We start from the raw sequence: 22353 nt of genomic DNA on the forward strand, positions 1-22353 counted from the left end.
ATTAGAGGCGTGAACCACCTCGCCTGGCCTGTCTATGAAATTTTTTCTACTGTGCGGTTTATCTGTTAAAGAAACTAGGTTATTCGTCCTGTTGCATTTCCCACAGTGTCAGTTTTGCTGTTTGCGTCATGGGAATGTTATTAAGTTCCTCTTCCCCATGTATTTCCTGTAAGTTGGTTGTTAGATCTAGAAGCTTGACCAGGTTCAAGCTTATTATTTTTGTTTTGTAAGACTATGTCATGGGTGATAGTATATACTTGGTGTGTCTTATCTGGAGGCACTTAATGTCTCGTAGTCCTACTTTGTGATGTTATAGAAGCCACTTCTGATCATCTAGAGTTGAGAAACAAGACTGCACTCTGGGCAGAGTCGGGCACAAAATTACAGAGAACATGGAGAGCTGGTTGTTGTAGGAATGGCAAGTGGTGCAAGGCAGGATACGCTCAGGAAAAAGCAGAGTCCTGGAGTGAAGGGAATAGAGAGACAAGTCCACAGCGGGAGATGTAGTCAGCTCATGAGGGCTGGTTTGGCTTTTATTTTGTAGGCCATGGGGTGCTGTTGAAGGGTTTTGAACAGAGAGATGACAGGTCCAGAAACATACTTTTGGAAGATTAACCAGTCCGTTTTGGGTAGTATGATTCAGGGAGGGCCAAGACTGGCTTCTTTGGAAGTAAGTGGAGGTGACACTGGGCAAGTCTGCTTGGGTACCAGTGGGACCAGTACCTTCAAGAGGGCAGAACCTTGAGTTGTTTTTCAAGATCTAGGTTTCAGGATCCTAGGCTCAGAGAGTTGACTGTGAGGCAGCTGGCAGGATCTGGCCCTAGGGACTGATCAAGCCATGGCCAGTGAAACAAACTGTGGACAGGTAACTTGGGTGCTTTTGAAACTCAGTTGGCCTTCTCTACCCTCCAGAAGTCCCCCTTGAGTTCACAGGTGATTTCTGGAATGTTCTTTGGGTCCATATTAACAATATATCTCTTGGCTATAACATTTCTACAGAAAGCTATTCCCTTCCATTACATTTTCAACTTGCATTTCTCAGAGTCGCCTGAACTTCCCTGGGAGAAACTTGGGGGACTTGGCTAGTCCCCAACTCCCTGCTGGTGAAGACCCTGATGCTGGAGGTAGGAGGAAGTGGAATGTGAGAGGGAATGAGGGAGAAGAGATAGACCTGGGTGCCTTGGTGTGGAGCAGAGGGAGAGGGAAGACACCCAGGAGGCTTTGGTTCCCAGGATGCCAGTGCTTTGTTGCCTGGGAAAATACAGTGTTACATCTTTCTGTAGGAAGGATGGGGAAAGTCCCTGTCCCCTGTTTGCTAGCCATGAGGCAGCTTGTCAGGAGAGTCCCTGGATTCCTGTCACTTTAATTCAATACACAATCTTGTGTTTACTATACTGATTTCCTCAGAAACTATAAAACTGAGTACTGAAAAGAGTTCCCAGGAATTAACGGAAGTGGGACAGAGCCTCCCCAGCACTTTGTGCACACTCAGGACATCGTGAGCCACCTGCCACACCCAGAGGAGAAAAATCTGACTGGCATCTGGTTTGAATTAGAGCAGGAAGAAAGAGAATTGTGCTCGCCTTTGCCTTTGTCTTTACTTACCCAACTGCTGGGACCAGAGGCAGTTGGGTTGAACTTTGTCTTTGGTTAGGGGTGGGGGGCGCAGGGGACAGAATCCATTTTCCTGGTCCCCATCCTCTTTCTGGTCATTTGGACACTTTTCCCGTGATCTAAATCTGATCTAAGGAAATGACAATTGTGAAAGACCCAGCGTGAGAGAATCCGATGGGAGGGTGGGTCATCAGGGACCAGCTGACCTGGCTGATGATGTGTTAATACCTTAATCACACAGAGGACCCCAATCTCCATCCAAACCTAATGAGCGGAAGTGGTTCTCAAAGCTACTCAGCCAGCTAGCAGCTGCCATAACCCAGTCAGCTGTCCTAACTCAGTCCTGTGATCCCTCCTCCTCATAGAAGATTCTAAACTGGCAGCCCACACGGCAAATCTAGTGGCCAGGTGTGTTTCATTTGGTCTACATGGCATTTTAAAAACTTTTTGATGCTATCAACATTTTTTAAAGTGGCAAATTTCACCTAAACATCTGGATTTTTGGCATGTTTTGAAAAGCTGGAAGACTTGGGAATGGTAGGCCCATGTTCCTGCAGAGGAGTGCTCGTCTTCCAATGGGGCGCACAAGCTCCAGCGTCCTGCGCTCATTTCTGTACCTAATTGGGCTGGCTGAGGATCTGCTCCTCGAAAGCTGGTTGGTCGCCTGCAACCATCTTTGACTTAGAGATTATTTACTGTCCGCTTACTCATGGTGGCGCAGAGAAGTGGTTTCTCTGAGCTAGAAGCTTCTAAGAAAAGTCCATCCTCAAAGCTGTTTGTGGGACAGACCTGGCTCCTCCATTGTAATATTCCTGATTCCAAACACTACTGGAAAGAGCTCTGGACTGTCAGTCAGTAGGCCTGGGCTCCCATCCCAGCTCTCCTCCTAATGAGCGAAGCCATTTCGAGGTAGTTGAACTTGGCCTCTGATCCTTAACTTTCTCTATCTGTAAAATGAAGGCGACTAGATGGGTGCGGACTAGATCCGTGTTGAGACTTCCGGCCCGCGCAGAATCAACCTTACCAGCGGGAGCACCTCGAGGGGACGCCGCTCGCACTAGGGGGCGCCAGGGCCGCTGCAGAGCCAGAGCCAGAGCCTGGGGGCGGGGCCTGAGAGCGGCGGGGCGGGGCGTCGGCGGGCAGTCCCCTGTGCCAGGTGTGGTTTGGTCCTCCCGGGGCGCCGTAGGCAGTGCATCCCGTTGGCGCCTGGGGCTGTGCTCCTCCCGCGCCTGAGGCGGCGGCGGCAGGAGCAGAAGAGAGCTGTAGGGAGCTGAGGGGGGTTGCTGTGTACCCCGCCTCCTCCTCCCCATTTCCGCGCTCCCGGGACCATGTCCGCGCTGGCGGGTAAGGAAGGGCTGCTCCGCCCTGTCCCGCTGTTATCTCCGAAGGCCGGGTCCATGGCGCCTGAGGGAAACCGGCGGTCTCTCTGGGGTTTCGGGCTGGTTGGATCCTGGTGGGTCCGAGCTCCTCAGAAGAGCTGGGAGGCGGGGTGGGCACAGCGCTTCCCAGGCATTTGGAGGGTGGGACTCTGGGAATGGGGAGGCAGGGCATCCTGGAGACAGAAGGCTCGGAGGGGCAGACGGGTTGGGCGGCTTCCCGCGAGTTGAAGTCCCTGGGAGGAAGAGATTCTGGCTCTGCCAGGAATCCAGCTTTTTGGAGGAACCTGGCGGCCGCAGACCCCCAAATTAAACCCTTTTTAAGGAAGTTGAAAAGCATGGCGTTCACTTAGAGTGGAAGCTCTGTGGAATTTGAGGAGTACAAGATTCTCTAGGGTTCAGGACAATTAGGAGAGTTACCCGGGGTTCTGGGTTTTCTGAGGGAAATGAAGGAGGATGTGACTTCCCTGCCAGGACCCAAGGCTTCTCGCGGGCATCTTGGTGCCTGGGATTTCCCCGGGGCTGGGAGCTCTTTGCAGAATATAGGGGAGTATGGAGCCCCTTGAGGTTTAGGACAGGACTAAGGGTAAGGAGAGATCGGACCATTCTTTCTGGGGCTCAAAGATCTCGCTACAGGTGAGGAAAGTAGGCCACCTGGCGTTCTGAGTCCTCCCGCGGCAGCTCCCTTGGCCTCTCTAGACTAAAGACTAGAGGGATGCGGCCAAACACCTCCTGGAAGGAAGAGTTGTCTTAAGGGTGAAGGGTAGCTTCAGAGTTGGGTTAGCTGCGCCTGCAGTCTCCTCCCCTTCACCTCACACACCACCCTGCAGCTTCCTGCCTTCCCTATCTGTTCCCCCAGCAGCAGGAACCTTCTGTCTCCTATGTTTCCCAGCCACCTGTGTGGGTGGCCCAGCCTCTGGGTCCACCAGGGTCAGCGTCCAGAAGCTTTGGAGAGGCGGCAAGAGGCTATTGAGGTGGAGGGGGCTGGCTATCTGCCCGCTGCTTCCTGGCTTTCCGTCTGTGGACAGTCACTTCCTTCATCCTGAATACAAGGACTGGGCTACCAGTGGGTCACTTCCTCACTAAGGGAGCATGGGATTTTCTCCTCATTGGTGATAATAGACTTCTGGAGAGGGCTGGGGGTGGAAATGCCTTAAAAAATTTTCCTGTAATCCCAGCACTTTGGGAGGGCAAGGCAGTTAGGATCGCTTGAGTCCAGGAATTCGAGACCAGCTTGGGCAATATAGCGAGACCTCATCTTTTAAAAACAAAACCTTGTCTTTTAAAAAAGATTTTTTTTAAGCTTACAGAATTCCTCAACTCAAATGATCTCCAGTAACTTTTTTTTTTTTTTTTTTTTTTTTTTTTGAGGCGGAGTCTTGCTCTGTCGCCCAGGCTGGGGTGCAGTGGCACAATCTCGGCTCACTGCAACCTCTGCCTTCCGGGTTCAAGTGATTCTCCTACCTCAGTCTCCCAAGTAGCTGGGACAACAGGGGCCTGCCACCACGCCCTTCTAGTTTTTTTGGTATTTTTAGTAGAGATGGGGTTTCACCATTTGGCCAAGCCGGTCTTGAACTCCTGATGACCTTGTGATCTGCCCACTTCGGCCTCCCAAAGTGCTCGGATTACGGGTGTGAGCCACCGTGCCCGGCCGATTTCCAGTAACTTTTTCTAACAGCTGTGTAATATAGGTTGCCTGTCTTGAACCCTGTTTCTTAGAAATTTGTGAAAGGTTTCACAGTACAGTAGTCTAGAGGCATAAAGCCTCTAGATGCACTAATTTATGCATTCTTTCATTCAAAGAATATTTGTTGGATTCTTCTTTACTTAGCTAAATGCTGGGGAGTACAATGGTGACATAGTTCTTGGCTTTGTGGTGCTTATAATCCTAAAAATGGACAATAAATAATCATAACAATTGCAATAAATGTTAACAATTGCAATAAATAATAGTTGAGGTAAACAATTGAGATAAGTGCTGTTAGAGTGCACCAGGCAGTGAGGGGTATTCTCTACTTTTTTTTCTGTTTTGGTAGAGACAGGGTCTCACTATGTTGCCCATGGTGGTCTTGAATTCCTAGTTTCAAGCCATCCTCCTGTCTCAGCCTCCCAAAGTGCTGGGATTACAGGCATAAACCACCATGCCCATCCTCTACTTTTTTTTTTTTTTTTTGAAGGGACTACTTTTCTTAAAAATGCAAGTTTTTGCTGACCCCTGGAGATAAGTAAAAGTTAGTCTGGCAAAAAAAGTTCACAGAACATTCCAGGCAGAGGAAACAGCATAAAAAGGCCCTAGGGTAGGAAGGCATGTAGTGCCTTTGAGCCTTCAAGCTGGGAGGTCAATATGGTGTTTTGCTTTTTTTGTGGGGGGTGGGGAGGCAGAGTCTCACTCTGTTGCCCATGCTGGAGTACAGTGGCGTGATCCAGACTCACTGTACCCTCCACCTCCCGGGTTCAAGTGATTCTTCTGCCTCAGCCTCCTGAGTAGCTGGGACTACAGGGAAGCGCTACCTCGCCCAGCTAATTTTTTGTATTTTTAGTAGAGACTGGGTCTCACCATGTTGCCCAGGCTGGTCTCAAACTCCTGAGCTCAGGCAGTCCACCCACCTTGGCCTCCCAAAGTGCTAGGATTACAGGCGTGAGCCACTGTGCCCAGCCAAGTGTGGCTTTTTATTTATTTATTTTATTTATTTATTTTTTGAGACGGAGTCTTTGCTCTATCACCCAGGCTGGAGTGCAGTGGCGTGATCTCGGCTCACTGCAAGCTCCGCCTCCCGGGTTCATGCCGTTCTCCTGCCTCAGCCTCCCGAGTAGCTGGGACTACAGGCGCCCGCTACCACACCTGGCTAATTTTTTGTATTTTTAGTAGAGACGGGGTTTCACCGTGTTAGCCAGGATGGTCTCGATCTCCTGACCTTGTGATCCGCCTGTCTCGGCATCCCAAAGTGCTGGGATTACAGGCCTGAGCCACCGCACCCAACCAAGTGTGGCTTTTTTATAGATGAGGAGACTAAGGCCCAGAAATGGCAAGGTTCCATAGCTAAATAAGTGGTGGTCAGAGTTCATATTTTCCAACTTAAAGTTTAGTGCTTCCTCCTCTCTGTAGCACAAATAGCAGAATGAAGTTGACTACGGAGTCTGAGAAGGAAGTGGGACTTAAACTTTCACTTGTTATCCCATCCAAACCATATTCTGAGACACCTCAGATTCCTTGTATAACCGGAGAATCAACAACAAAGAAATCAAATATTTACTGAGTACCTGTGATGTCTGTGGCACTGGGCAGGACCAAGTTTTACCTCTTATAAATTTAAACAGGTGTTAGAGCCAGGAGAGAGTTTTGAGATAATGTATAGTCTCCTTGTTTTACATATGAAGAAACTGAGGCTCAGGGAAGAAAATGGAGTTGTCCAGGGTCACTCAACTAGTGGTAGAGCCAGAACCAAGGTAGGAGTTCTTCAGTGTTCTTTCCAGTTTTTCCAGGCTGCTTAAGACATATGGGGTCTGGCACATGGTAAACCCTTAATAAGTATTTGTGGAAATGAGTTATATATAGTTTGTGCCTTTGAGAAACTTACTGTCTGGTTAAGGTAATTAAGGCAAAAAACAAAAGTCCCATGCTGATCAGTAGTGGGATTGCACCTGTGAAAAGCCACTGCATTCCAGCCTGGGCTACATAGCAAGGTCCCGTCTCTTAAAAAAAAGAAAAAAATTGATAAGACAAGCTGTTATAAGGCCTGCATATGATAACATCATAGAATTTCAAAGGTGAGGGAGAATTCTCTTCATATATTTATTCACAATTGAGTTCCTGCTATGTGCCAAACACTTTTGGCCCCTAGGGATACAGCAAGGAACAAGATAGACCAAATCCCTTCCATCATGTAGTGTATGTTCTGGTGGGAAGAGATAGACAGCAAGTAAATATATGAACATCATATTCAGGGATAAATCCATTGAAGATAAGTGAAGTAGGATAAGGCGATAGGAGAAGTGAGTTGTCAGGGAATGCATTTGGCATGTTTAAAGAATAGCAGGGCATCCAGGGTGGCCATCAGTTTTGGTTAGGGAATACTTCTTGAAGTGGTTTAAGATTTTAGAAATCTTCCCCGTCTCTACTAAAAAAATACAAAAAAACTAGCCGGGCGTGGTGGTGGGCGCCTGTAGTCCTAGCTACTTGGGAGGCTGAGGCAGGAGAATGGCGCAAACCCGGGAGGCGGAGCTTGCAGTGAGCTGAGATCCGGCCACTGCACTCCAGCCTAGGCGACAGAGTGAGACTCCGTCTCAAAAAAAAAAAAAGATTTTAGAAATCTTAAATAGACTTAAAGAAGGTGGGGAAGATGATATCTTAGTAGGGAAGAAACTTTGGGAGTAGGAGACAAAAGAAGGCAAGTTTCAGGTCTTCATAAAGGGTGGCAAATACATGTGGTAGAGGCAAGGATTGGGAGGTGGAAGATTCATAGGAAATGGAAGGTACAGCTGAGAAGGTGGGTGCAACCAGACTAGAGGGTTTAGTGCCAGGTTGAGGATTTTGGAAGTTTCTAGTCTACAGTAGACACCATAGGTTTAGAGGAAGGAACAGTCATGATGTGGGCACAGGGCCACCAATCTGGAGGTGGGTACAGTGGGCCCTGAGACTTGGTCTTAGTGGCAGGAATGAAGAAGGCACCAACCAATAAAAGATGCCTCCTGACATAGGCAGGCCAGGGTGACTTGGATGGGCCTGGATATGTGATAGAGCAGGGTAGGGTCCAAAATGACACAAGATTTCAAAACTAAATAAAAATCCAACATGATTAAGGGGCTGTATTAGGCTTTCCACATTTGTGGTGGATTTTCTGCATCTTCTGGAGGCTGAGCTGATTCCCAGCACAGGGCTGGCTTCTTGTTACTGTAACCTTGAGTAGGGCTAATAGGGCCCACCATCACACATCTTATTTCAATGAGAGGATCTAAAACTGTAGCAGTCTCTTACAAGTGTACCTTCTTTCTCATCCTTGATCTATCTTTATGTAGTAGAAAGAATTAGACTATTTTACCTATTAGTTTACATTGAATATTAACTAGAACATGAAACCAATGCCTCGTTTCATTAAAGTGTTCATTGAACATTCACCCTGGAATTCTTTTTTATCATGTCTTTCTGCCTGTAATTGGTTTTGTCCAGGAAAGAAAGTCTAAAATGTAGTTAGACAGGCTTTGAGCCAGATGTAGTGGCTCATGCCTGTAATCCCAACACTTTGGGAGGTTGAGGCGGATGGATCACGAGGTCAGGAGTTCAAGAGCAGTCTGGCCAAGATGGTGAAACCCAGTATCTACTAAAAATACAAAAATTAGCTGGGCATGGTGGCAGGTGCCTGTAATCCCAGCTACTTGGGAGGCTGAGGCAGAGAATTGCTTGAACCCGGGAGGCGGAGGTTGCAGTGAGCACCACTGCACTCCAGCCTGAGTGACAGCGAGACTCCTTCTCAAAAAAAAAGACAGGCTTTGGAGACTAGAACTATGGTCTAATCCAAGCTCAAACACTTATTAGCTGAGTATTTCAGTTTCCTCTTCCGTAAAATGAGAACAATAATAGTTCTTCAAGACTAGTCCTGGTCTCATGGGATCTTTGTATTCAGTTAGTTCATACTTGCAAAGTGCTTAGGACATTGCCTGGCATAAAGTATTTTTTTTCCCCTATCGTTGACAACTGGGAGAGAACTGCTATATGAGAATATATCAATTGGTTAACCAGTTCTCTGATAAAGATATTTTGTATAGGCCCTCCGTAGATAAGAAAATGCCTACTCATTCACAGTTAAGTGAACTTCTGGTTGGAAGTTACAGCCTGGGTGGCCTGAAAGCCGTAAGAACCATCTGTCTCATTTGTCACTCTGCAGTGTATTCTCTTACTGTACTGAGCTTGTCTTGCCTGTAGCACCTGGTTTGTCCCTCTCTGACATGTTATTTCTGTATATGTCCATGCCCTTCACACCCCATGAGTACTCACCAAGGGCCCCAGTAATTCCTGGCCTAGTCTGTGCCTTGCACATGGGCACATAGAAAAAATTTGCTGAGTTTGTTTTGAAAACCTTCCCTTCAGATTTTAGAAGTTTCTATATTCAGCTTAACCTTTTCCCCAGCCAACTTCCTAGACACACATGCAGGAAGGAAGGGAAGTTACTCACAAATCGGTCCAACTAAGTGCCTGGCACCATGGGAGATATTTTCACATCTATTACATTATGTCTATTAATCCACTTGGTAATCCTGTAAAGTAGGTGGTATTATCCTCTTTTTAAAGATTAGGAGACAAGCTCAGAGAGGTCAAATAATTTGCCCAAGGACACCGAGGCAAATAGTGACAGATCCAGGTTTCAAACACACATACATTACCCCTCACAAATTTTTCCAAATAAACTAAAGAAGGGAAGAAGAGAACAACAGCAAGAAGGAAACTTTCTGAGATACCTGTGTCTGTGCCTTAACCTGAAAAAGGAGAGGCCCTTGGTTTGGTGTCAGTCTCTCAGAGCTGGAAGAAATCACTTTATCCCTCCTTTTGTAAAAGAACAATAAGGTTTAGAGAAGCTCGCAAGCTCTTTTAAAAATCATCTGACCTTTTTTTTTTCCTGAGGCACTCCTTTTGATAAAATTTGGTAAGCTCGTGAGGAAGAAAACCCTTTGGGTTACAGGGAGAGTATCTAGAGGAATGTTAATCATTACTGTTAGTCCTTTTGATAATCACTTCATTAAAATGTGATCTTTTTCTCTTGGCTGTTCCCCAGCAGCTGCTGCCCTGCCCTTCTGCTTTCTGCTTTGTCCCAGAACAAGTGGGATTTATACACCTGACCTGCCAGTTCCCAAGGGGCCCAGTGGTTACCATACTTGTTTTATGCTGCACTGAACTGGCTGAGTTTTATTCTTGGTTCTCATTGTCTGGTGGAACATGAGAAGCTTCAAAGATTTTTTTAAATGAAAGGATAGGATGTTGATTTAAGCTAGGCATCAGAGTCTCATGAGCTCTCAGTGCTTGAGGATTTCTCACCATTTTGAAGCCTAAAAAGGACTCATTAGCAGAAACCAAGCTCTTAGACCAAGTTTAAGGTGAACATTGTGGGGACTGCATTGGCTCTGTGTGGGGATACCAGGCCAAACCCTTCTGCTGAATAGCTGTGTGTTCTTGAGCTAGTTTCGACTTGTCTGAGGCTGCGCAGGGTATTAAAGATATGACTGGCGTGGTAGTCTCTGAGCATGGGTTTGAGTCCCTGCTGGGCCATCTTTCAATACCTTTGTGATGGTTAGGCAAGTCTATTTTTCTTCTTCTTCTTTTTTTTTTTTTTTTTTTTTGTGCCTGCCCCAGTGGATTCACAGATTGTTTGAAGGCCACATTGCTAATTAAGTTGAGAGAGAGAAGCATACATAAAGTGAATGTAAAGTAAATGTATTTTATACCAAGATTGAAAAGGTCTTAAAGGTGAGAACCTCTATAATGAGCCATTTGTTGCAATGCTCACCTTATGTTGCACAGTTACACTTACTAAAAGCAACAAATTCCAGGCCGGGCGCGGTGGCTCAAGCCTGTAATCCCAGCACTTTGGGAGGCCGAGACGGGCGGATCACGAGGTCAGGAGATCGAGACCATCCTGGCTAACATGGTGAAACCCCATCTCTACTAAAAAAATACAAAAAACTAGCCGGGCGAGGTGGCGGGCGCCTGTAGTCCCAGCTACTCGGGAGGCTGAGGCAGGAGAATGGCGTAAACCCGGGAGGCGGAGCTTGCAGTGAGCTGAGATCCGGCCACTGCACTCCAGCCCGGGCGACAGAGCAAGACTCCGTCTCAAAAAAAAAAAAAAACAAATTCCAGTAATAACTGAAAACACAGTTTTCTGTTTATTAAGCACCTAATAAGGTCCTTTATTGTTTGAAGGTGCTGTGAACATTTACTTAATCAAACTCCTTTTCTGGACTCTTAACAATCAGTAGCCACTGTTGATAAGTCTGCAAATATGAGAGGTAAACACTAGAGGGAGAAAATGAACAGCCTGGTACAATGAGATATTTTCCTAAGGAAGAACTTCCGAAGCTGACTGGACTTTGGATTGGTCCTCCACTAGGCTTCACAGAAATCCCTAAGACTTTGCACTGCAGTATTGCATTTCTTTTACATTTCCTAGAATAAAGGTGGTAAGAGAATTAGATCAATGAATTTTAAGACTGTAAGAGAGCTGAAGAGTCCAAACGTGTTCTCTTGAAGAGGGTCTGGGCTTAGGAGGCTGTGTGCTTTGGGTGAATATCTTTGCTCAGGTACTTTCTAACAGAAAAGCAGTGTGAATGCATAACAGGCAAACTGAGGCCAGGTTTATCCACATGGGACTCCTCATAGGTAATCTGGGAGCCAGAACAGTTATTCCAGTGGAATCATCTGTGCTGACCTTTGGAGCTTATCTTTGGAAATTGCTTTTATAGCTGGCAGTTGAATCCAAATTTTCAGTTGGGTTCACCACACAAAGGAATGTCTGTTTTGTACCAGGCCCAAGGTTAGGCCCTGGAGATAAGAACATAATAAAGTTACAATTCCTGCACCTTAGTTCTCTGAATGGGGTATGGGGGAGGAGAGTGGAGAGAGAGGGACTGAAGGAGACAGAAGCATATGCAGTGAACTGTAATTAAATAACAAATTATGTAAATAGGTATAGACAAAATGAAACAAGCATGCCTGATTTTAGGGAACTTTAAAGAAAGGATAGAAATTTGATTCAGGGGCCGGGAGCGGTGGCTCATGCCTATAATACCAGCACTTTGGGAGGCCGAGGCGGGCAGACCACCTGAGGTTGAGAGTTCGAGACCAGCCTGACCAACATGGAGAAACTCCATCTCTACTAAAAATACAAAATTAGCTGGGTATTGTGGCGCATGTCTGTAATCCCAGCTATACTCAGGAGGCTGAGGCAGGAGAATCACTTGAACCCGGGACGCGGAGGTTGTGGTGAGCTGAGATCGCACCATGGCACTCCAGCCTGGGCAACAAGAGCAAAACTCCATCTCAAAAAAAAAAAAGAAAAGAAATTTGATTAAGGGAAAAGATAGAGAAGCTGTCTTATACATAAAGAATAACTTGAGGTGTGAATGTCAGGATGCAGGTACATGAATAAAGGTGGCAGGAATAGAAAATAGGTCAACATGTAACTGGAGCCTTCTTTTGTGAGGAATGGTGAGAGAGAAGGGTCCTTTGGGACCACATTGTAAGGACCATTTGCTCTTTCAGTAATTGTTTATTTAAGGATTGTAGCAGACCAGGGGCCAGACATGGTTTGCTAGTCTTTTGGAGGTAGCAATAGCCAACTTTAATGATGTGTGAAAAGTTTTTGTTCCTGCTCCAGGGCCTTCACACATGTCCCCCATCTCCAGTGTTATCAACTTCCTTCCCCCTTTTTTGCCTAATTTGTATTCATCCTTTAGAGCTCAGCTTGGAAATTACTTCCTCAAGGAATACTTTGCCTGCCCTTGTTTTCCTAGTTATGAACTTGATATCTTTGTACCACTTGCCCCAATTATAAATAAATAATTATTATTATTATTAATTTTTTTTTGAGACAGCGTCTTGCTCTGTCTCCCAGGCTGGAGTGCAGTGGCATGATCTTGGCTCACTGCAACCTCCGCCTCCGGGGTTCAAGCAATTATCTTGCCTCAGCCTCCCGAGTAGCTGGGACTACAGGCACCCACCAGCACGCCTGGCTAATTTTTGTATTTGTAAGAGAGACAGGGTTTCACCATATTGGCCAGGCTGGTCTCGAACTCTTGATCTTGTGATCCACCTGCCTTGGCCTCCCAAAGTGCTGGGATTACAGGCATGAGCTACTGTGCCTGGCCCTCAATAAATAATTATATTATTGTTTAATATTTGCTTTGTGTTAAATCTCTCTCTTGTTTGCTCCTCTTTCCCCAAAACAGTGTCAGATGCATAGTTGGCATGCAATAAATATTTGCTGAAAGAATGACTGAAGCGGGTCCATTGAATTTAGCAATAAGCAGTTACTGTTGACCTCGGTGCGACAGTTTCAGAGAAATGGTGGGGGTGGAAGCCAGATTGCAGTGCATTATGCAGAAAGTGGGAAGTGAGGAAATGAGGGCAGTGATGTGTAGACAACTTTTTTTCTTTTTTCTTTTTTTTTTTTTTTTTTTTGAGCCGGAGTTTTGCTCTTATTGCCCAGGCTGGAGTGCAGTAGCAAGATCTCAGCTCACTGCAACCTCTGCCTCCCAGGTTCAAGCCATTCTCCTGCCTCAGCCTTCCGAGTAGCTGGGATTACAGGCATGCACCACCATGCCTGGCTAATTTTGTCTTTTTAGTAGAGATGGGGTTTCTCCATGTTGGTCATGGCTGGTCTCAAACTCCCGACCTCAGGTGATCCGCCCGCCTTGGCCCCCCAAAGTACTGGGATTACAGGTGTGAGCCACCACACCCAGCCTCTTTTATTTATTTATTTATTTTTGAGACAGAGTCTCGCTCTGTCGCCCAGGCTGGAGTGCAGTGGCGAGATTACTGCAACCTCCACCTCCTGGGTTCAAGTGATTCTTTCTGCTGCCTCAGCTTCCTGAGTAGCTGGGACTACAGGCACGCACCACCTTGCCTGGCTAATTTTTGTAGTTTTAGTAGAGGTGGGGTTTTACCATGTTGACCAGGCTGGTCTCAAACTCCTGACCTCAAATGATCCACCCACCTCAGCCTCCCAAGACAACTTTTTCATACGTGTGGCTGTGAAGGGGAGAAACAAGTGTGGTAGCTAGAGGAGAAAATGGGATCCAGAGGTTTGGTTTTTTTAAAATTAGATTTAACATGTAGAACACTTCAGGAGTTTGCATGTCATCTTTGCACAGGGGCCATGCTAACCTTCCCTGTCTCAGTCCAATTTTAATGTATGTGCTACTGAAGCAAGAGTACCAGAGGTTTTTTTGATGGCAGTGACTTGAACTTATTTAAATGATAATGAGGAACCAGTGAGGGAGAGGGGTGCTGTAAAGATAACTAAAAGTGCACTTCTTCTAAGAAGTAAGATGGAATGGGATCCAGAACAGGCGTGTCATACTGAGTAGCGCAGCCTGTGTTCACTGGACACTGGGGAGACTAACCTGGAGCTGAGATAGCTTGCAGTGTGGATGAGCCAGTTACGAGTACAGTAGATAGGGAAAAGAAGCCAAAGATCTGAAGTAGGACTGAGGTGAAGGAAAGGGAAGGACTAGAGAGACATTTGGAAAGTGAAACCAGGTGGATATGAGAGGAGAGAGTAGAGGGTCTTGATTTTTGGGTCTTTCATGCTTAACCCAGAGCAGGTACTAAAGTAAGTGTTAACTGAATGCCTTTGAGTTTCCCAAGACTGGAGAAAGCAGGGCAAGCTCTGGAGGGTGTGGCAATAACAAGTTATCTTGAATATCCTCATAGTGGAAAGTCCTGATCCTGTTTGAATTTTGGAAATAGAAGTCATTCAGAGCCAAGAGATTGAATTGTTGAGCAAGTGGGTGGTCAGGTTAGAGACTATTGCTTTTGGGTTAAAAAGTAAAAACAAGAAACAAGGTGCGGCTCTAAAATAATGGGATTTGCTGGAGGTGGGGCGCGCAGCTCATAAACTGACCCTGAAAGCTCTTACATGTAAGAGTTCCAAGGCCGGGCGCGGTGGCTCAAGCCTGTAATCCCAGCACTTTGGGAGGCCGAGATGGGCGGATCACCAGGTCAGGAGATCAAGACTATCCTGGCTAACACGGTGAAACCCCGTCTCTACTAAAAAATACAAAAAAACCAGCCGGGCGAGGTGGCGGGCGCCTGTAGTCCCAGCTACTCGGGAGGCTGAGGCAGGAGAATGGCGTAAACCCGGGAGGCGGAGCTTGCAGTGAGCTGAGATCCGGCCACTGCACTCCAGCCTGGGAGACAGAGCGAGACTCCGTCTCAAAAAAAAAAAAAAAAAAAAAAAAAGAGTTCCAAAAATATTTCCAAAACTTGGAAGATTCATTTGGATGTTTGTGTTCATTAAAATCTCTTACTAATTCATTGTCTTGCCTGCTGTTTGTAACCCAACCTGGGATTGGTTTGAATGAGTCTCTCAGACTTTCTACCTTGGAGTTTGTGAGAGTGATGGCATACTCTCTGACCACTGGCACCTAAAACCCAAAAAGGCCCCTCTTGACAAGGAGTCTGGGATTTTAGACCCAGGAAGAATGAGTGATGGGCATATATTTATCCTATTACTGAGGCATTAGAAGAGAGGAATGGGTAGGTTGAGGTGGTGGTTTAAAGCCTCTTGCCAGCTTGTTTAACTCTTCTCTGGGGAAGAAGTAGGACAACTGTATACACTGGCCGCTCCAGAATGATGTTGAGCAATCTTGAAGTGCCAGGAACTGTGCTTTGTCTATTCATGGCCCCTGTGCCTGTGAAACAGGGTTCGGTGACTGTCACTGTGCCTGTGGCAGTCTGGAGTTACCCAGAGAGAACAAAGCTGCATACACAGAGCACACAAGGGAGTCTTGTAACAACCTTGTCCTGCTTTCTAGGGCTGAGTCAGGTACCACATCTTGATCTCAGCTGTCCTCTTTATTTCAAGAAATTGTCATCTGAGCCATACCAGGAGTATTGTATTTTGTTTGGGGCCTCTCTTTTTTGAAGGTACATGGACCAACTGTGCTTTTGTCTATGCTGGTCTCTCAGCTCGCACAACCCTTCACCCTCCTTTCTCAGCCAGTGGTAGGTAAGTCTTCCCTAGCTTGCAAGGCTCAGCTCAAGTGTCAGCTTCCTCTACAAAGACTTTCCTGGTTCCCCTCATTGGAGTGAACAAGAGTTGACACGGTAGAATGGAAAGAACACAAGCTTTAGAATGAGCCAGACCTGAGTTTGAATGCTAGATCCACCACTTAGCCAGTCAACCCTGCCCCCCGCCCCAAGTTTTAATTTTCTTTCTTTTTTTTTTTTTTTTGAGACGGAGTCTCGCTCTGTTGCCCAGGCTGGAGTGCAGTGGCCGGATCTCAGCTCACTGCAAGCTCTGCCTCCCGGGTTTACGCCATTCTCCTGCCTCAGCCTCCTGAGTAGCTGGGACTACAGGCGCCCGCCACGTCGCCCGGCTATTTTTTTGTATTTTTTAGTAGAGACGGGGTTTCACCGTGTTAGCCAGGATGGTCTCGATCTCCTGACCTCGTGATCCGCCTGTCTCAGCCTCCCAAAGTGCTGGGATTACAGGCTTGAGCCACCGTGCCCGGCCCAAGTTTTAATTTTCATATCCATTAAGTGAATATAATAATACCTGTCTCACAGGATTGTTTTGAGAATTAAATGAAATTAGGTCTATGAAAGCACCTAGCAGAGTTCTTGACATATATGAGGCATTCATTAAATGTTCTTTCCCTTTTATACCCATTACTTTTCCTTTTCTGAGCTAAAATAGTACTTTGATTCTATCTCTGAAATAACATCCAAGTGAAAAATGAACAGTATGAAAGAGCAGTTCTTTTCCAGTGGATTTCTTAAGGAGCAGAGATTATGTAATCTAACAGCCTCCAACATACAAAGAGCTTTGTATCTAAGAGAACAGGGGTCCCCAGCCCCTGGACCGCCAACTGGTATGGGTCTGTGGCCTGTTGGGAACCAGGCTGCACAGCAGGAGGTGAGCGGCGGGCCAGTAAGCATTGCTGCCTGAGCTCCGCCTCCTGTCAGATCAGTGGTGGCATTAGATTCTCATAAGAATGTGAACCCGGGCTGGGCGGGGTGGCTCAAGCCTGTGATCCCAGCACTTTGGGAGGCCGAGACAGGCGGATCACAAGGTCAGGAGATCGAGACCATCCTGACTAACATGGTGAAACCCCGTCTCTACTAAAAAATACAAAAAACTAGCCGGGCGAGGTGGCGGGCACCTGTAGTCCCAGCTACTCGGGAGGCTGAGGCAGGAGAATGGCGTAAACCCGGGAGGCGGAGCTTGCAGTGAGCTAAGATCCGGCCACTGCACTCCAGCCTGGGAGACAGAGCGAGACTCCGTCTCAAAAAAAAAAAGAATGTGAACCCTATTGGAACTGAACATGGAAGGGATCTGGGTTGCATGCTCCGTGTGAGAATCTCACTAATGGCTGATGATCTGAGTTGGAACAATTTGATACCAAAACCATCTCCCCTGGCCCCCAACCCCCAGCCTCGGGTCCATGGAAAAATTATCTTCCATAAGACTGGTGCCTGGTGCCAATAAGGTTGGGGACTGCTGATCTAGACGACCAATGATGTTGATTGAATAAATGAGCTCTTGGACTAGGTGATGGAAAAATCTGAAAAAACAGGGCTTTTGAGGTATAGGAAAAGGCAATAACATGTTTAACCCAGAGAGGAGAAGTTTCTGGCTGTTGGCTGGGATAGTCATAGGAAGGGCTCACACTGAAAAGGAGATTGTGTTTGTTTCTTCTTCTCAGAGCTATAAGCAAAGGCTGAAAGTTCTAGAAAAAGGCAAGTTTTGTTTCAGTAGAAAAAAGGATAATCAGAACCATTTTTAGAAAATGGAATGAGACTACTTTTGAGGCCGTGAGTTCCTTGTCCCTGGAGAGATGAGCAGAGGTTGGACAAGTGCTTACCAGAGATCTTGTGGAGGCGGAAACTGTGCATCTAGCAGAGCATTGGCCTAACCCTTTCAAATGAGATGCTATTAATTCAAATGAGATGCTCTTATTCTACATGGTAGGAATGCTGTCCCTTTGCCTCCTGCTGCTTTGGGCCTCTCAACCTCTTGGTTTTGTGTGCAGGTGAAGATGTCTGGAGGTGTCCAGGCTGTGGGGACCGCATTGCTCCAAGCCAGATATGGTACAGGACTGTCAACGAAACCTGGCACGGCTCTTGCTTCCGGTAGGTGGGCCTATCTTCCTGTCTTTACCAGTGTACTATGGGCCAAGCACTATTTCATGTTCTGGTGGAAAACACAGAAACAAGCTTCTGAGTTGAGAATTTCAATCTTAGGGTACAGAAAGGAATGTACCAAGGAAGAGCTCATGACCAAACCTCAAGTGTGGCCCCCCTGAACCCAGGTTAAATTGGAAGAGCCACAAATGGGCCAGCTGGAGGCAGGGTGGGGGGATGAGAGGAGCCTTTTCCAGGGTTGTCCCATATCCTTCACTTTATGGGTGAGGAAACTGAGGCCCAGGAAGAGTGACTTTCCTGTGGCTGCACTACAGATTATGCAGGTACTTCAAGAGTTGTTTTTATTGTTATGTTATGTTATGTTATGTTATGTTATGTTATGTTATGTTATGTTATGTTATGTTATATTATGTTATGTTATGTTATGTTATGTTGTTATTAGAGGGAGTCTCACTGTTGCCCAGGCTGGAGTGCAGTGGTGCGATCTTGGCTCACTGCAACCTCTGCCTCCTGGGTTCAAGTGATTCTTCTGCCTCAGCTTCCCAAGTAGCTGAGATTACAGGCGCCTGCCACCATGCCCCGCTAATTTTTGTATTTTAGTAGAGATGAGGTTTCAACATGTTGGTCAGCCTGGTCTTGAACTCCTGACCTCAAATGATCCACCCACCTCGGCCTCCCAAAGTGCTGGAATTACAGGCATGAACCACTGCGCCCAGCCAAGAGTTGTTTTTAATGTGGTTGGCCGAGCCAGCTCTTCCTCACCATAGAATGCCTCCCTAGGTTCCTACTTTTTGTTACTAGCTTTATTATAGCTACATTATTGTTATTATTATTATTATTGAGACAGAATATCGCTTTGTCGCCCAGGCTGGAGTGCAGTGGTGCGATCTCGGCTCATTGCAACCTCTGCCTCCCAAGTTCAAGCAATTCTCCTGCCTCAGCCCCCCGAGTGGGTAAGACTACAGGCACCTGCCACCACGCCCAGCAACTTTTTGTATTTTTAGTAGAGACAGGGTTTCACCTTTTGGCCAGGCTGTTCTTGAACTCCTGGCCTCAGGTGATCCACCTGCCTCGGCCTCCCAAAGTGCTGGGATTACAGGCATGAGCCACCGTGCCCTGCCTATAGCTACATTATTTTTGTAGGCAGCTCAGTTTCTTTAAAATTATACAGACTTCAAATCAGATTTGTTCCTGCTGTCTGAGGCTCAGTTTCCTCATCTGGAAAATGAATGGTAATAATCTTTTTGAGATTGAATGAAATAATACATACAGTGTACCCAGTACTTGGTAGATACCCAGTGAATGGTTATTCCTTCCTCCTATCAAATTGGAATCCTCAAGGGTGGGAACTTATCTTTGTATTATTCACAACATAAAATAGTTGAAATTTGTTGGTAAAAAGAAGAGTGGTCCACTCCAGAGGCTGAATGGGCATGCCTGGCCCCCAAGGTCTGAAGTGGTGGGGCTGTGCTTATATCACATGAGCACAGATATAAGGTAGACTTATATCTGAGATATAAGAGCACAGAATGAGATAGACTAGACAGGCACCTTGTGTTGTAGATTCCAACTCCCGCACATAGCTCTTGTTGTAAAGCATCCATGTGCTTGTACCAAGTAATCGAGTTGACCTTTCAACACTTGCCTTTTCCCTGGGAACCATGTACAGGATTGGCCTGGAGACATCTGGCCTCTGGAAGAGTTGGAGAGGAACCAGCATTATTTATTATCCTTTCCTTTCAGCTGTAACTCAGAGCTCTCAAGTCTTTTCTGTGGATCTTACTGCCTTGGTTCTTGCCCCTTTTACTCCCAGGGAAGTTGGTTCTGTCTTTTCTGTTCCGTTTAGTATGATAGGAGCAGAGAGTGTCAGAGCTGTAAGGGACCTTATAGTTAAAGCCTTTGACTGGCCCTTTCATTTTATAGCTGAGACTAGTAAGTAACATCAAAGCCCAATGAATTCACAGGTTGGGTCTTGCCTTGGCATGTAACCCGTATGTTCATATTTGTTTTTGCTGTTTTCCTATGTGTATGAATATTTTCTATCCAAAATAAGCAGGACAGGGTAGAGCAAGTTAATCTTTGGAATTTCTGGATTCTTCTAGAGCTAAAAAACTTCAGAACTAGAATAAACCACCTACTATATGGTATAACCCATTTATATCATAGACGAGAGGCCTGAAACTAAAAAGACTTGCTCAGGGTTGCCTAGGCCATGGATGACAAGAGCTGGTCTTAGAACTGAAGTCTTGGGTTATTTGTAGGTCTAGTCAGATGCTAGCTTGTTAGCTCTGTGTGCATGCGTGTGTGTGTGTGTGTGTGTGTGAGAGAGAGAGAGAGAGAGAGAGAGAGAGACAGAAACAGAAAGAAAGATAAACATGTACACAGACACATAAAGAGGAAGTAAGATATGTTAGCATGGTAGATAAGAGTACAGGCAGGCCAGGCGTGGTGGCTCATGCCTGTAATTCCAGCACTTTGGGAGGCCAAGGCAGGTGGAGCACCTGAGGTCAGGAGTTCGAGACCAGCCTGACCAACATGGTGAAACCCCATCTCTACTAAATACAGAAAAAAATCAGCTTGGCATGGTGGTAATCCCAGCTACTTGGGAAGCTGAGGCAGGAGAATCGCTTGAATTCAGGAAGCGGAGGTTGCGGTGAGCCGAGATTGTGCCATTACACTCTAGCCTGGGCAACAAGAGGGAAACTCCGTCTCAAAAACAAACAAACAAAAAAAAGCAACCAAGAGTACAGGCTATGGAATGAGAATATGGTTTTAAATCCTGACTTTGCAATTTATTAACTAGCCTTTAGTGACTTCCCTGAGCTTCAGGCACCAATCTGTAAAATGAGGATAAGAATATTACTCATGCCACGTGGTTGTTAGTGAGGATTAAATGTGATAACCTATACAAAGTGACTAGCATAGTATCTGACATATAGAAAACCCTTAATAGGGCCAGACATGGTGGCTTATGCCTGTAATCCTAGCACTTTGGGAGGCCAAGAAAGAAGAATCGCTTAAGCCCAGGAGTTTGAGACCAGCCTGGCCAACATGGCAAAACTCCACCTCTACAAAAAACACAAAAATATTAGTCAGGCGTGATGGCACGTACCTTTAGTCCCAGCTACTTGGGAGGCTGAGGAGGGATGATTACCTGAGCCCAGGATATCAAGGCTGTAGTGAGCCGTGATCATGCCACTGTACTCCAGCCTGGGGGACAAAGTGAGACCCCTGTCTCAAAACAAATGAAAAAAAAAAAAACCCTTAATAATCAGTAACTGTCACTTTATATTATGCTGTGAGTGTGTGTCTATATACACCTACATGTATACATTTATCTTACTATACATTCATTGGTTATCTGATGTGGAGCCCCAGGGATTAAGGGCAACTTTGAACTGCCCTGACACAATCAAGCCGAATATCATTCCCGTGGAGGAAATAGAGTATCTAGGTTCTGTCTCCTAGTTGCAGCTTTACCTTGAGGACAGAGACTCTAATCTAGCTGTACTGAAGGAGCACATCTCCTGACTTCTGAGCTTTCCCTTAGTAAATTCACACTGGATGACATGGCACCCTCAGATAGAGCCTGGTAATTTGCCCTGGGAAGAGTGACTGTCTTGGATCTAATTTGACTTTTGCCCCAGTTGGAGGAAAATCTTCAGGGCTAGGAAGGATTGTATTTGTCTGACCCCAGAGATAACCTGGGTTTTGAGGAACAAGGGGCATCAACCTGAATGGTCTTGTAAGATCTCTCCCACACCAGCTTGCCAGTGTTTCTCTGATGAATTTAGAGTACCTGAGTAGTGCAGGCCTGCTGGGAGCAGGACTCTCCCTGTGTGCTACTCAGAGAAATTCATTCTTCATGGTCCCCTTCCAGCCTTGCTCTTACCCAGCTGGGCTACAGTTACAATAAAGGAAGTGACTTTTCTTCTCCCCTTCCCCCAATACCTTTGTTTTCCTAGTCACGGGGTGGGGCTGGATATTGAATGGAGAAATTGCTGGGGTCCACCCTAAACTCCTCCCCTCATCTCCCCCTTACATTATCCCATTCTCCTGTCTGCAGCCACATCCATAATCCTATGTCTGTTAACCTTCCAGCAGACCCTCAGGTGCCCAGGACAACAGGAAGCTGCTTAAAGCTGGAACCTGGGACTGTGCAATGGAGGCCAGTGACAAAACTGAAAGTAGCTCTGTCAGTAATTGTGCTGGTGTGATTAGGCGGCTGGCTAGGATCTGTGGATCTCCTGGATATATGGCTGACCAGTCCTTCCAAGCCTTCCCAACAGGCCTCTTTATTTTTTTCCTTTTTTTCTTTTGTTTCTTTTTTTTTTAGGCTAGTGAAGTGAAATTGTGGGAGTGGAAAAGGAACAAAGAAATCTGTAACTGGTAGTGATCAATTACTTGTAAACACCATTGTACTCAGACCAACCCAACAGGCCTTTTTTAAAACTCTGAGTACCTCTCTTTCCTTTCCTTGAGCAGTGCCATTAATGCTATATCTGGGGC

General features: G+C 46.2%; 1 protein-coding gene and 1 non-coding gene across 4 annotated transcripts in view; one reads left to right on the top strand and one right to left on the bottom strand.

Moving 5' to 3' along the window:
• The first annotated feature begins 2726 nt into the window (after positions 1-2726).
• Positions 2727-22353, top strand: part of LIMK2 (LIM domain kinase 2) — a 68369-nt gene continuing 48742 nt past the window's right edge. For 2 of the 3 annotated variants that reach the window (XR_747701.2, XM_010360670.2), the window contains exons 1-2: positions 2727-2958; positions 17733-17832. Coding sequence is in view for 1 of the 3 variants with exons in the window: in XM_010360670.2 (XP_010358972.1) it covers positions 2943-2958; positions 17733-17832 (116 nt within the window). In the remaining 2 variants the exon portion in view is untranslated. The remainder of the gene's footprint in view (positions 2959-17732; positions 17833-22353) is intronic. The other variant, XM_030915818.1, reaches the window with a different exon arrangement.
• Positions 13803-13911, bottom strand: LOC115893003. The gene has a single exon (XR_004052966.1). It is a non-coding gene; the product is annotated as a U6 spliceosomal RNA (small nuclear RNA).

Source organism: Rhinopithecus roxellana, chromosome 13, assembly GCF_007565055.1.
Source record: "Rhinopithecus roxellana isolate Shanxi Qingling chromosome 13, ASM756505v1, whole genome shotgun sequence".
NCBI lineage: Eukaryota > Metazoa > Chordata > Mammalia > Primates > Cercopithecidae > Rhinopithecus > Rhinopithecus roxellana.